Raw genomic sequence first — 15210 nt, forward strand, 5'->3', positions numbered from 1 at the left:
GACGGTTATGACAGTCCCAAAATAGTGTTAAATCAGTCCAAATGCTATGTCAACACATCAACCATCCAAACCATGCATCAAAGCATGTTCATATGCCCGAAATGGAGCCTTTCCAAGTGCCAATGTCTGCGCAAAAAGTGGTAGATTGTTGGAGTGTGTGTGCAGTCCAAAACAGGCCAAAAATGGCACAAATTTGTTGACATTAAAAGGGCTTCATGTTGATCACAAAGAGAGCTCAAGGAGGGCCTGTGGAAGGCACACAAGAAGCCTCAAGTAGCCACAAGTATGCCAAGATATGAAGCAAAGAAGCTTCAAGGGTTTTGGGCTATGGCTGCCCCTGTTTCAAGAGACCTGAAAACTGAGGTAAACCCTGTAAAGAGTGAAGTAATACCTCTATGTGAATGCCTTGAGGATGCCCAAAGGGGCTAGGAAGGTGCTCGGAAAGCCGGGGAGTGACGGGAGCTCGAAGGAGTCGAATATGGCTATCAGGAAGGAGACCCGATGCGAGTGGGAAGTTGATGGGAAGCTGAGAATGCCACGAGCCAAGCTCAAGAGTCGGGAAGCCAAGCTCTGATACCAGTTGAAAGGTGAGAAGGATCGAAGCTTGCACGCGAGAGCTATGGCGGGAGAGCAAGAGCAAGAAAGAGAGAGACAAGAAATGGGAACTCCAACAGTCACAATGTGTGACTGGGCCTTCCTTTATTCAAACTGTCATTAAAAGAATAAAGAATAAAGTGACGGTGACGGGCAACCGCCACCTGCAGTGTGCAGTGGCGGTGACTGTCAGTGTAGTAATACACGGGCGGCTAGGCGGAGACGCCTTTACCCCCAACATCTTACGGGAGTGGGTTGAGGGAGGTGTCAATGTGTGTCCTTTGTCGGGAACAGATCCTGAGTTTAGTAACCACCAGTGGAAGTAGAGGTTGATGAAGAGGAGTGCTGAAAACACAAAAACGACTTTCTGAAGATGATGACAACTCATCATTGTTGATAGTGGAAGACTAGGAGACATTGTAGATCACGTAGCAGCAATTGTTGGGGGCTAGACAACTAGTGGAAAATGGCTGATGGCTGAATTTTGCAAGACAAAGATGGAGCTGAATGGTAGGCAGTTTATCTATTTATAGATGTGGAAGGGTCCTCCCGAGTCCCAAATTAGGTTTTTGCATGTGGGACATAGAAACTCTTTAGAATTGCCCCTTGTTTAGTAACATTTTGATAATTTAAGATGCAAGAATATAGCGCCTAGTGGAAATGTACCAATGGATGTAAAGGAAAGCCTTGATCTTTGGTGTTGAAAGTAAGTGGAGCTTAGGCTACATGAGGAAGAACCCTCTCCCTATAGTGGGGATGAAACTAAGGGGATGAAATTGATGGAGCCCAAGCTAGTCAAGCTGAGACTACCCAAATAGGGACATAAAAAAGAAGTGCATTTGGATGTGCGTGTGATCCAACCACGAAAAAGGATTCAATTATGATCTTCTAGTGCACCCAGGGGCTCATTCTAAAGTGTAAATATCCAAGTGGGTTTTCAAAGCAATGCATTATAGATGCACCTAGAGAGGTCACTCGGTTCATTTGATGTGCCATTCCTAGCCACATAGGATGTTAGTGGGAAGGTCCCTTGGGCCCTAGCTCAGGCATTGCTCACACAAGAGTTGAAGAGGGAAAAGGCATCTATAGAGACTTAATTGAAGTTATTGGAAGGAAACTTGGGCCAGATATGGATATGCATTATACCTTTGGATCTCCATTTTGGTTCATTTGCAGGTGTTTAGGACAACCTTCCTAGTTGTTGACTTTTGAAGTCACTACACTGCATTTATATCTGCATGTGCATTCTTTGGCATAGCTTTTAGGAAAAGTTTCACTTTTTGAAAGGGGTTTTCTGACTTTTTGCTGAGATATCAGGGTATGTGGATGTTGTGAGAGTGCGCAGCGAAAGAAGAACACGAACACAGAGGAGAGGAGAGAGGAAGCAGAGAATGAAGGAAGAAAAAATCTGCACTGACTGAGATGAATGCTGAATACACTGGAATGGACAGAACAGTCCCTGCACGCAGCCCGGAGCGTCAGTGAGGGAACCAGGACAGATTGGAAGCAGAGGCAGCACCAATGCCGGAGACGGAGACGGAGGGAGGAGTGCTGAACCTGCAGAGCATGAATGAGATGAATGCTGGACTGACTGGGGGGGGCAGCTATAAATAGCCCCCAGCCAGCAAACTGGCCGACCAGCTAAACTGGCCGACCTGGCCAGATCTGGTCCGACTGGTCAGATCTGGTCCGACTGGCCAGTTCTGGTCCGACTGACCAGAACTGGTCCGACTGCCCAAAATAATGGGCAGTCACCCCAAAAACAGCCCAGATCTGGGCTGTAAAATGCCCAGGGCTGCATACAGACTAAGGCAGCCTGAAAACACACTGACAGAGCTCCTCTGTCTCCTGTCAGACTCTGACAGGAGCTCACAACCAGGAGATGACAGACTGAGACTAAATAAGAGCAGGCTAACACCCCCTCTCAACTCCTGGGAGAGTTTGAAGACCCAAGAACCGCATGTGAGGAAGCAAAGAAGCCTGAGGCAAAGGCTTCGTAAAGAGATCAGCTGCATTGGCCGCCGTAGGACAATAGACCACCACCAGCTCCGAATCCACGATCCGCTCTCGAACATAGTGATACTGAACCTCAATGTGCTTCGTACGAGCATGAAACATAGGGTTCTTGGCCAGAGTAAGAGCACTCTGGTTATCCACGCGCAGCTCCGTAGGTCCGGTCTGGGAAAAGCCAATCTCCGCGAGTAAGCGACGGAGCCAAACTGCCTCCATAGCGGTCGAACATAGGGCCCGATACTCAGCCTCTGTAGAAGAAAGTGCCACAGTAGGCTGCTTCTTGCTGCTCCAAGAGACAGCACCAGATCCAAGGGTGAAAGCATAACCTGTAGTGGATCGTCGCGAATCCACATCACCTGCCCAATCAGAATCACTCCATCCAGAAAGGGTAATCCCATCGCCATACATGATCCCAAAGGATCGAGTCCCCTGCAAATAGCGAAGAACCCGCAAGGCCGCCTGCCAGTGATCCTGGGTAGGAGTCTGCATAAAGGAAGACAATAAAGCCACCACAAAGGAGATATCCGGCCGAGTGTGAAGCAGCCAGATAGAGCCGACAAGGCACCTGTAACGGGTGGGATCGGTAAGAGGAACGCTAGCTGTCAAAAGCTTGGACTCAGGGTCCATAGGGCATGAGATAGGCCGACACTCAGCCATATCAAACTCCGAAAGAAGCTCGGAGATGTACCTGTGCTGCGAGATAAAAATGCCCTGTGCCATCTGATAGATCTCCAGACCTAGAAAGAAGTGAAGGATCCCTAGATCCGTCATGTCAAACTCCTGTTGTAGAATGGACCGTGTATGCTCCACCTGTTGAGTGTCGCTCCCTGTAATAATAAGATCATCCACATACAAGATGAGGAACACCGAAAGAGAATCCACAACCCGTAAGTAGAGGTTGGGATCATAAGCGGAGCGCGCAAAGCCACTCTGTAGAAAGAAGCGGTCAATCCGCTGGTACCAAGCACGAGGAGCCTGCTTTAGGCCATAAAGAGCCTTCCGCAGCCTGTAGACATAATCCTCCTTCCCCTGTACAAGAAAACCAGGAGGCTGTGAAACATAAATCTCCTCCTCAAGAACGCCATTCAGAAAAGCAGACTTGACGTCCATCTGATAGACAGGCCAACGGTGATGAGCAGCAAGAGTCAAAAGCACTCGAATGGTGGACATCCTAGCTGTAGGAGCAAAAGTCTCAAAGTAATCCAACCCTGCACGCTGGGCAAAACCCTTGGCAACAAGCCTAGCTTTATGCTTGTCCAAGGAGCCATCTGCAAGATATTTGGTCTTAAAGACCCATTTCACACCAATCACCTTCCGTTTCGCGGGATGCGGAACAAGCTCCCACGTATGGTTTCGCTCGATGGAGTCGAGCTCGGCCTGCATAGCCTGTCTCCAAATATCCTGTGCAAGAGCCTCCTCGACAGTGGAAGGCTCGGAATCCTGAAGAATCTGTGACATAAGAGCATAGTTCACACATAGTGAACTGTCCCGCTGGGCCTGTAAACGGGCTGATCGACGAGGACCTGTAGAAGAAGCAGGAAAGTGAGTAACACCTGAATCCTGCATGAGCCGGCGATACCATAAAGGAATCCTGAGAGACTCCTTCTGTGAGGGAGACCGGGGGGTCTCCGGAACCTGTAAAGCACCCAAATCGGAGAGGGACTCCCCCTCACCGAGTGAAGGTAAATCCTCCGCATCTGAAGAAGGCTGTATATCCCGTGAAGATCCCGAAGAGGCGGTAGAAGAGCTCGTAGTAGACGAAGGCACATCCACCAAAGGAGAAAGGAAAGCCGAAGGAGGAGGAGGAATAGGGGGGGTGCTAAGGGTGATCCTGGAAGGAAGTGAAGGGAGAGAAGGTGGGGGAAGGTCCGTCGATGATGAAGAAACATCGGAAATAGAACCATCAATAGGATCCTCAGAGGCTGAAGCCTCATCAAAGATCACATCCCTGCTCACCTCAACCTGCCGCGTCGTCGGGTCGTAGAGCCGATATCCCTTCGTGGTCGTACTATAACCAACGAAGATAAGCTTTCTCGACTTAGAGTCGAACTTCGTCTTCCTCTTCTTCTTGTCCACATGGACAAAAGCATCGGACCCAAAGATGCGAAAATGGGACACGGAAGGCTTCTTTCCAAAGAAAGCCTCATATGGAGTCATGTCCTGTAACGCCGAAGTCGGAGAGCGGTTGCGTATATGCACCACTGTAGCCACCGCCTCACCCCAAAGGAAATGAGGAAGACTCCTATGCTCCAGCATAGATCGGGCCATCTCAATCATGGTCCGATTCGCACGCTCCACCACACCATTCTCTGATGGTGTGTTCGGATGGGAATACTCCACCCGAATACCATGATCCCTGCAAAACTGAGAGAAAAGGTGAGAAGTGAACTCTCCACCGTGATCAGCTCGAACACCACGGACTTTGGAAGTTGTTTGGGTCTCCACAAACACCTGCCACTCACAGAAACGGGAGTACGCCTCGCTCTTGTACTCCAAGAAATAAGGCCACACATAACGACTAAAGTCGTCCACAATCAGCATCAAATACTTGGCCTTCCCAAGGGAGGCCGTGCCCATAGGTCCGCAAAGGTCGGTATGAACCAACTCAAGCGGTGAAGTAGCCCTCCTAGAAGCAACCTGCGGGTGAGGCTGCCTGTGCTGCTTGCCCCTCAAGCAGCTAGGGCACAAAGTGTGAAGAGGAGGGAAATCAGGAAGTCCCTCCACCATCTTCCTCCTAGAAGCTCGGCGAAGAGAATCAAGGTTCAAATGACCATACCGAGCATGCCAGAGCAGCCCAAGCTCATGGGAAGTCCGCGCAGCCAAGGCTGTGAGCGTATAAAGCCCACCCTCCTGTGTACCTGTCCAAAGAGCATCACCTGTAGAAGCATCCTCCACTGTGACTGCATCCTGAGTAAAAATGACTCGGGTACCTAACTGAGTAAGACCATGCACAGATAATAGGTTAAAACCCAAATCAGGCACATAGAGAACTTTGGCGGAGGAAGACCGCCGGTCTGAAAACATAGGTAAAGTCCCCACTCCATGAACAGGAACTGTAGAATTGTCACCAATGGTGACTGTACCCCCTCTGGAACGAAGATCCTGAAGCCAATCCTGACGGAAGGTCATATGTGAAGATGCTCCACTGTCGACGAGCCAAGGCTTCTCCTGTGTGGTAGAAGCTAGGGCAGTGTCTTCCTCAACAAAGAGATGCACAAACGCAGATTCTGTTGTGGCTGGGGCCGCCTTTGAGTCCTTCTCCTTAGGCTTCAAATGGGGATACTTCTGCCAACACTTCTCCTCGGGATGAGTGCCCTTCCCACAATGGGGACACTTGGGCTTCTTCTCCTTCGCATCCTTCTTATCTTCCTCCTTCTTGTCCTTGGACTTCTCCTTCTTTTGTTTCTTCTTCTTGCCACCACCTGTGGCAGCCGTAAATGCCTTGGTGGAGCCACTGGCTCCCACCTCTTTGAGTCGCTCGTCATGCTCCAAGACAAGCGGGGAAAGCTCCTTCCATAGGAGAGTCTCATGGGTTCTCGTAGTGATGAGGTTGGCGTAGAAGACATCATAGCGGGGTGATGGCAGCTGAGTGAACAGAATCATCGCCATATCCTCAGACGATATCAGACGACCAAGAGAGGCGAGCTCGCCTCGCATATCCTCCATCTTCGTGATGTGCTCCTTCATGGAAGAAGAACCATCAAGACTGAGCATCCGCAACTTCTTCTCCAGGGAAATCTTGTGGGCAAATGTCTTGTGCTGATACAAAGATGCAAGCTTTGTCCATACTTCCGCCGCGGTCTTTAACCTGTGAACATGTACAAGAACAGAATCATGGAGACTCATAAAAAGAAAGGAACGGGCTCGAGAGTTGAGCCTATCCCATAAGGCTGCACGGTCCATAGAGGTGCCATCGGACGAATCCACGGGGGGTCGGTCGATGGGCGAAGAAACAAGATCCCACAGATCAAAGGTATCAAGGATGCAAGCCACCTTGCATGACCATAGGGAATAGTTGGAACCATCCAACTTGTCTTCCTTCGGAAAGGAAGGGAGAATCGGCACTTGGATAGAGGGAATCAAGGAAGGCATCCGCACAGTTGATGCAGTCTTCACTGAAGAAACCTTCGCAGTAGATGGAACCCTCTGAGATGCATGGACTGAAGAAGGACGAGTGCGAGGAGGGTCATCCCGTTGTCGAACTTCACGATAGTCCCGCCTCCGCTCAGAGGAATGATGAGAAAGAAGCTCATCCTCTGAGTCTTCAAAGCCTGAAAACTGGTAAGACATCTTCCAATCTGCAAAATACCAAAGAAAGTTGTGCCGCTGATGAAATAGGACCAACAGTGTGGTCACCAACCACCAAGATGCAGGCAGAAAGTGCCTACAGCCACCTAGATCTGCAAAACGCAAATAGATCTGATGGCGAACACCAGAAACGAGACCACCAGCACCGGGAACTTGCCCAGATAGAGGTCGCCTGCAGGATAGGAGCAGCCAGGGTAGAAGCGACCTGCAAAACAGCAAAACGCAAGCTGTAGGAGGGTCGCCCTGCAGCAGAGGAGGTCGCCTGGCAGCAAACGCAGGGTTGCTGCGTCACTGGATGACGTGGCAGCCCCTGTGTACAGCAAACGCAGGGTGTACAGCCTTCTGATGCAGTCGCCTGGCTGGAATAGACCTGTTGGCAGCCTCCTGAAGGAATCGTCTGGCTGTTGTGGGACTGTGGACAGCAGCAGCAAGGTATTTCTCTCGTCCTCCGTGCTCTCAATCAGGCGATGATACCATGTGAGAGTGCGCAGCGAAAGAAGAACACGAACACAGAGGAGAGGAGAGAGGAAGCAGAGAATGAAGGAAGAAAATCTGCACTGACTGAGATGAATGCTGAATACACTGGAATGGACAGAACAGTCCCTGCACGCAGCCCGGAGCGTCAGTGAGGGAACCAGGACAGACTGGAAGCAGAGGCAGCACCAATGCCGGAGACGGAGACGGAGGGAGGAGTGCTGAACCTGCAGAGCATGAATGAGATGAATGCTGGACTGACTGGGGGGGGCAGCTATAAATAGCCCCCAGCCAGCAAACTGGCCGACCAGCTAAACTGGCCGACCTGGCCAGATCTGGTCCGACTGGCCAGATCTGGTCCGACTGACCAGAACTGATCTGGTCCGACTGGCCAGATCTGGTCCGACTGGCCAGTTCTGGTCCGACTGACCAGAACTAGTCGGACCAGAACTGGTCTGACTGCCCAAAATAATGGGCAGTCACCCCAAAAACAGCCCAGATCTGGGCTGTAAAATGCCCAGGGCTGCATACAGACTAAGGCAGCCTGAAAACACACTGACAGAGCTCCTCTGTCTCCTGTCAGACTCTGACAGGAGCTCACAACCAGGAGATGACAGACTGAGACTAAATAAGAGCAGGGTAACAGATGTTGCAAATGATATATCCCTGATTGTTTCCTGCACAGCAGCTTTGGGGACTTGGAGGCCTGGAGCTAATGTGTGCTCACTCTTGCTAGTGAGGGTTTTTTGACAGACAATACTAGCAGATGTTTGAATCTTGCTAGCCAATGCTGTCAATGTAGTTTAGTGGTGTTGCTATGGAGATTGGTGTGCTTAGCAAAAATTTGTGAGTCTGTTTGTATACACTCATTGCCAATGGTTGATATTACTGGACTGCATAGCAGGCATGAAAGCTGGATTGGAGCGTTACTTGGCTTCTTGGAATAGGTGACCTACACTGCAGGTTACTGGCATGTTTCTGTGGCAGTAGATATGGATGTGGCATAAAGGGGTACGTGAGCCTTGCATGTTGATGTCTCTCATTAAGTTTAAGGATCAAGGAGTGCTGTCCGTGTTGAAGACTTAGGATGTCCAACATTGGGAGGTTTCTAATCAGCAAAAACCTGATGATTAGGCAAAAGTGATAATTCAAGCAAATTTGAATTGTGAGAGCAGATGTTTTCAAGGAGGATTTCAGATATCTTTTGACTGTTGGAGCTCTTGGAGCTGCCTCAAAAAACTATCCACTTTCTCCATGGTGTTGCTTGAATCTTTTAGCCATTGCCAGGGTGGGTCATTATCCTGTTTCCTGACATCTTAATGTATAGCAAGTCTAGGGTGATAATGACTCATGATGGTTGTGGATCAAATGCCTTCTACTTCTGGCCTTAGATGAGATGTATGCCAATTGCAAAATGGGAAGTTCGTGATGCTGTCCACTGGCACATTGGGGCACCTTATCTTAGCCAGGACCATTGCTATGGATCCAACATGTTACCGTGGAATATGTGTCCAAATCTAAGGGTGTGCATTGAATTGAGAACGCTCTTTAGGCTGTGTTGTTTGTCAAGGACTCTGAATCTTATGATCTAACAGTGATCAAGGTGACAGAATGAGCTTTGCTTGATCTACTTTCCTTTCAGCCTGCGCTCAGATTTCCTGATCTGATAAGCCTTTTCTGGCCATCTTTGTGGTAAAATGGGGTTGGAACCACACCAGTTTTGCAGGAACATTGGCAACAAGTTGATTATGGGATCCAGAATCTGGGTTTCTTTATATAACAAAAAACTTTTTGTTTCTGTGCATCCTCTGTGCAAGTGACAGCATTGATTGATATAGTAGGGACTCAACGTCAGGATTGACTATCAGGTATTGCAAAATCTTCAGACTGTAATAGGACTTGTCTCTACAAAATCAAGTGGTGGCACTCTGTGTTAGTTCAGCCTTAAGGTTGATCAGTTGTTGAGAAGGAGATCACAATTTCTAATGCCTTGAGCTTATACTTTCAGAGTGATTGTTTCTTGCCCATTAAGGAGATTCACAGGAATGGGATCGCTATTGTCTGAAACCAGAGCAAAGCAGAAAGTTGTAATGCAGTACTCTTTTCCATAGGTGTATTATGCTAATCAGTGCCTCGCATGTTTCAGGGAAACAATCTCCAGAAGTTGTGGCCGCAGATTCAGGTCTCTCCTCTCTTGAGAAGGTACAAAACGCTGCTACAACAGCATTGGCTGCTGCTGCTGTAAAAGCTATGTTCCTTGCAGAACAGGAAGAGAGTGACATCTTGCGCCTGGCGCTATCTGTGGTGGATAGTCAGGTTTTTCTCAATTAATGAAGTTTCAGATTGCATCGCTATTATTCCAAATTTCAGAAGGTAATGATGAGCCTACTTTGAACAATGCAGTGCAAAAAGATAGAGGCCAAGCTGAAACTCTTCAAAGATCTGGACAGTGTCCTTCAGAGAGAGCATAATGTGCTGGAAAAATCTAGGCAAAGGCTGTACGCAGAGCGTGCACAGATGGCAGCAAGTCGGGGGAACCAGGCAGCATTGGGAATGTCTGCTGGATTAAGGGTATCCAATGTAGCCCAAGGAGTATATACATCTGTTGCTGCTTCTGGGCCAAGTGATTTTAGCAGAGGTCCTACATCTCTGCATTCAAAGGAGTCACAAGGGCCAAGTACTGTGGCTGGCAAACCTCCTTTGCTGATGGCAAGCCCACAGCAAGCTCCCTATCAAGCTGAGCTTCAAAGGTTCACACATGGATACCCAAAATGAAGGTCATGCTGTCCTATGTTTCCTAGTGATGAAATTCTTCATAAGCCCTTAGAATGAAATCTACGGTGCTGACCCAGGAAAAGAATAGCTGGGGCTATGCACACAGGGTGGGCCCCTATATACACTTATGAATGTAGCTGTCATTGGCCCCCTTATAGTGCGATTTTATTCTAAACTGTGTTCTAGTCTCTTGTGATTGAGAGAGAGAGAGAGAGAGAGAGAGAGAGAGAGAGAGAGAGAGAGAGAGAGATTGTGTGTGTCTGTGTGTGCGTGTTCCATATCAAGTAAAAACATCTCATTGACTGCAAATAATAATCTCATAAATAACATAGACCATAGAAAGGGAGGACCATCGAATTCGAAACCAAAGACGCTGTTAGAGTCTAATGTAGAAGTTTAACAACGATGTAGAAGTTTTAATGGTGTTATTGCACTACTGGTGTCTATGAAATAGCAGAGTTTGAGAAAAGATGGGTTCGCTTAACCTGAGGAAGTGTTCAGCTTGGGGGAGATCCTTCTCAAATTTTGGGGAAACAAATCATGTTCATATTTTTCAAAATGTAGTCATATCTCTGAAATTATGTATAAAATACCATTTCAATAGAGGATACTTCCTTCCCAGATGACGATGAGGAGGATTTACTTCAGATTCCTTCAAATTTTTTTCCAAAACCTTGGTCTATTAGTTAACGTTGACATTTCGATAGTAGTTTTTGGTGCCCATTGTGCCTCTCCATCCCTCCTTATGAACATTTGAGTTGACCTTCTTTTCAAGGTCACATGGATATGCTAAATTCCTCAAGCAGACCAGTATGTGTGTACAAGGCCACAAGGAGTCATGGCATCATTGTGCAAAATAGTTGTTAGCATTGCTTTTGTGGTGCCACGTGGTGAGACATTATGAGTCTCCCAAAGTACAGTAGGTTCCAATCCACGAGCCAAGTTATGGACTATACATTTTCTTTCCATGTCACTAGCATTGGGTTTGTTATGCATGTTGAACTTGTTTTGAATCACGTGACCAAATGTGTACCCTCTTGACACAACCAAGGAATGTGTTTTTAAGCCTTTGGACCAAACCTACCATTTGTCCAATGTGTGTGCGTGTGCATACATGCTTTGGTCTTTGTCAAAACATATGCACAAGCAACAAAAATGAAGGCAATGAATTGATAATCAAGACAATAAAGTAGGATGATACAAGGTAGCTCCTTCACAAGCTACAATGAGTTTGCAGAAGTGGGTGTGTTGAGGGGTGAACATTGAAAGGTTGAATAGTAGGAAAAGTCTCTTCGATAACATTTGAGTATTGATATTGTGTCGCAATGCTATCATTTTGATCAATGATAGGTATAACACAAATTTATCACTCTCCAGGGGCTCAACTACTCCCTTGGTCCATAAATAAGCTACTCCCTTGGCCTATAAATAAAGTGGATGATTAGTAGTAAGCAATTGTAATTGTGATGATAAAAAATGGTCAAAACATAGAATGTTCGTTTGTGACAATGTGTTGTGACATGAGATTGCCAACCATTAACACTCTTAGATTGCGAATTGATACTCTTAAGGACCATTAATGAAGAGGCAAATGGAATGAAAGAGTGTTTTCAAAGGTTGTTAGTAGGACAATACAAAAGCTCCAACTCAATACTAGATTCTCAACATAATATTGTTGAACCTCATTGTCATGCACACATGAACCACTAGGTTCCTCACTTTGGCTAGGTAGTAGTGTGGATTGTCAGATTCTCGCACAACTTTCCATGCAAAATGATATTTTAAGGAACAAGTTCCTTAACCATGCATGTCAACAATTTGAGTTAGTTTGACTCGATGTGATCATCTCTCCATATGAATCTCATGCATTTGGGTGCCTCGTATTCATTGAAACATTTGCAACATTCTTGTTGATGGGGAAGGAGAGGTCTATGGATAAATGATTTGGGAATAAGAAGTAAAGTGCATTTATTTTATTAGGTATCAACGAGCTAAATTGGGTACTCAACTAGGCTCATGCCAAAAGTTATAAGCAACTCAATAGTGTGTGTATTGAGAGATGAAACTGTCAACTAGTAGTTGAAAAGCCTAAAGAATAAGGGAAAAGTGGAAAAACCTAAGAACTGTTGTCTCAAACTCCTTGCTTGCTAGTGTAAGCCATGTGCTAGCTATTACCTCTTGTAGGGATCAAACCATAAATATAGAATACTAATTGTGACCAACCATCCATGTCTTTCTAGTAGACATTGGCAACATAAACATATCCACAAGTGAAGAACGTGATCCATAGATCTTAATAAACTAAAACTTGGGGGTTTGTCAACTTATATCTCCACTTGAAGAACACCATTCAAGAAGGTTGATTTCACATTCATTTGGTAATTTGCATATGTAATTGACAACCTTTTCAAAGGATATACATTGTTTACCCTTCATAATCACGTGTAATGAGTGAACCAATATGTTGCTATGCTTGTTGATACTATAATCTCTTTGGCATTCAAATACAATTTGTGTTCGAAATCTTCCTCCATTTGGCCTAGGATTTAAACCTAGTCTCAACACATTGTTGCTCCATCCATAGTAAGCTAGTTTTCTCTAACAAGTGTGGAGTGCATTTCCAACACCCCCCCTCATGCCACACCTTGGTTGAGGTCCTAGTGCCACCCAAGCTCAATAACTTAAGCATTGATACCAAGTTTGAAATTGGGTGAGGGACCTTGTATCTCCCCTTCTTGGGAGGTCATCCATCCTAGTATTGTTCATTCCAGTGCATGCTTAACCATAAGTTTCCCATAATTGGGCTAGCCATATAGCCTCCAAAACCTCAAGGTGATGGATAACGTCCGGCCAATCCAATTATGGAAATCTTCCTTCATTGGCCTAGGATTCAAACCTAATCACAACATATCATCACTCTACCAATAGTAAGCTAGTTTTCTCTAGCAAGTGTGGAGTGTTAGATATGCTTAGCATCCCTCTCATAAGGTGCCACCAATGATTGAGTTATGGAGTATGGGAGTTATCACACCAACCTGATGATAAAGAGAATATTTCTTGGTTGACAAGGGAAGATTCATAATATGGTCGAACATGCCAACCAAATGGCCTTCCCATGCTATAAAAGGAAGCCCTTGCAAAGCCATTGTCAATTTATATTTCAGTTAGTGAGAGTTCTTTCAGCTACCCTTAAGCTCTTTACCTATCATGTGTCTAGATCGTCATCTAAGCTTTACAGTGGAAGCACATGGGTGGACATAACCATTTTTGTAACAATTTGTTGGAAATTAAAGTAGTTTATGTTCTTATCATATTTTTTGTGTGTTCTCTACTCCTTGCTTAGATTCTGTCAACTGTGAGATGTAATTTCTACATTATGAAGGGCTTTAAAAACCCATAAATTTAACTCAATTCCTCATGAGAGTCTTGAAGGGCTAGAAAACTTCGAAGAAAATACACCTCCTCATGATTGTAATTGGTACTTTTAATGAAGGATGCAAAAAAGACGTGGTGAAGCTGGTGGTGGGATGTGTATCTTTTGTGAAGATGGTAGCAAAGATGAAAATTGAAGGACCTTGTGAATGTGGAAAATCAGAGTTTCCAGCAAGAAGAATGTGCACAAGAGGGAGACATTAGGGGAGTTTTGAGGTCTCAAAAATGCCCTGTAAGAGATCCTAGAGAGAGAAGACAATTTAAGAAATAAAATCATTTTATAGAATTTTTAAAAGGTTTATATTTTGGTAAGGTAAAATATCAAAATTTGTTAATAAGTCATTGTCATGATATTCTCGTGGTCACATCAAACCTAGAAATCTAGGTCGCCATAAAGTTGGTAAAGGTTGTCATAATGAAGATCTTACCTCTCCTCATTAAAGTGAAGACTAATATTCAATTTGAATTTTGGTGGATACTCGATTGCCTCCCTCCATCGTTTCTCTCTTCTTTTTTTCTCCTCCTTTAGTAGTCTTTTCTTTGTTTTCGTTCTTGCTTCTAATCATATCCTTAGCTATGGATCAATCACCCAATGATCTTTGTAACTCAGCAATGGATCAATCATCCAATGATCTCTGTATCTCTCATAAAAGACTCTCTATCATCTTCATATTGAGTTGGATAGTGAGTATGAACCAATAAGAAAGAAAACAAAATCGATCACGGTTATAGAGTTTATGAAACATATATTGAGGTTTGAAGGAAAGAAGAATATTGATCTTTGGTTAGATGGAAAGCTATATCCCAAAGATCCTAGCAGAAATAGCACTCCTCCTTTCTATAATAGCTCATCATTAATGATATTTATTGGTGATGGCTACAATGGATTTTTAGGTTATACACTTAACCTTGTTGCAGAAAAGGATATCCTTGGACTAGAGAATCATCTTTTGATGAAACACAATATAGAGTTGTTGCAGAAGCTAGAGGATTGTCAACAAAAAATTCATTCATTGGAAAAGCGTATCAAAGCTTATCAACGAAAGCAAACTTTATTAGGCCTTCGAAATCGACAAAGAGCTCTTAAAAATATTGAGAATCTCAAACGAGGAGGAGGAGGCTGTGGTAAAAGAATCCAAGCAGCAATGTATATTTTTTTTCACTTTGAAAATCTTAAATATGGCTTTATTTAAATTACTTGTATTGATTTGTGATGTTAATTTTTCTTAGATCTCTTCTACAACCAAATGCAAGTGAAAGAGATCATTTAAAAGCAGCTCAGTTTTATTATCATCTTCTTCCTTCAGTAGTTTCAAAGGATATTTTGGAGAAGAAGAAATTTAAAAAGGCAAAGAAACAATGCTTGAAGTCATTTGTAAAGGATCGTTCTTTGGATTTTGAGTTAGTATAGAAGACACTGGATGGTATTGGTATCAGTCGAGATGCTTATATGCAACTTTTCCAGCTTTTACAATCAAATATGAAGCAAGGACAGGTACGCAATTGCATATTTTCGAAGCCATTTGTGGTTAGGACTATCAGACAGAGAGTTAATAACAAAGTGATGGGGATTCTAGGTGAGCCTTTTCTTATCAAGGCTACCTTCAAGGGCAA

At 45.1% G+C, this 15210-nt stretch overlaps 1 protein-coding gene across 2 annotated transcripts in view; it reads left to right on the forward strand.

Annotated features, from left to right (window-relative positions):
• Positions 1 to 10343, forward strand: part of LOC148031021 (SWI/SNF complex subunit SWI3D-like) — a 53295-nt gene extending 42952 nt beyond the window's left edge. The window contains exons 6-7 of one of the 2 annotated variants that reach the window (XR_015691837.1): positions 9536 to 9705; positions 9793 to 9930. Coding sequence is in view for 1 of the 2 variants with exons in the window: in XM_087684551.1 (XP_087540677.1) it covers positions 9536 to 9705; positions 9793 to 10164 (542 nt within the window). In the remaining variant the exon portion in view is untranslated. Of the gene's footprint in view, positions 1 to 9535; positions 9706 to 9792 lie in introns of both variants that reach the window. The other variant, XM_087684551.1, reaches the window with a different exon arrangement.
• The last annotated feature ends 4867 nt before the right edge of the window (positions 10344 to 15210 follow it).

The sequence above is a fragment of the Lygodium microphyllum genome, chromosome 9 (genome assembly GCF_053477565.2).
Source record: "Lygodium microphyllum isolate KBCC chromosome 9, Lygodium_microphyllum_v1.1.10, whole genome shotgun sequence".
Lineage (NCBI taxonomy): Eukaryota > Viridiplantae > Streptophyta > Polypodiopsida > Schizaeales > Lygodiaceae > Lygodium > Lygodium microphyllum.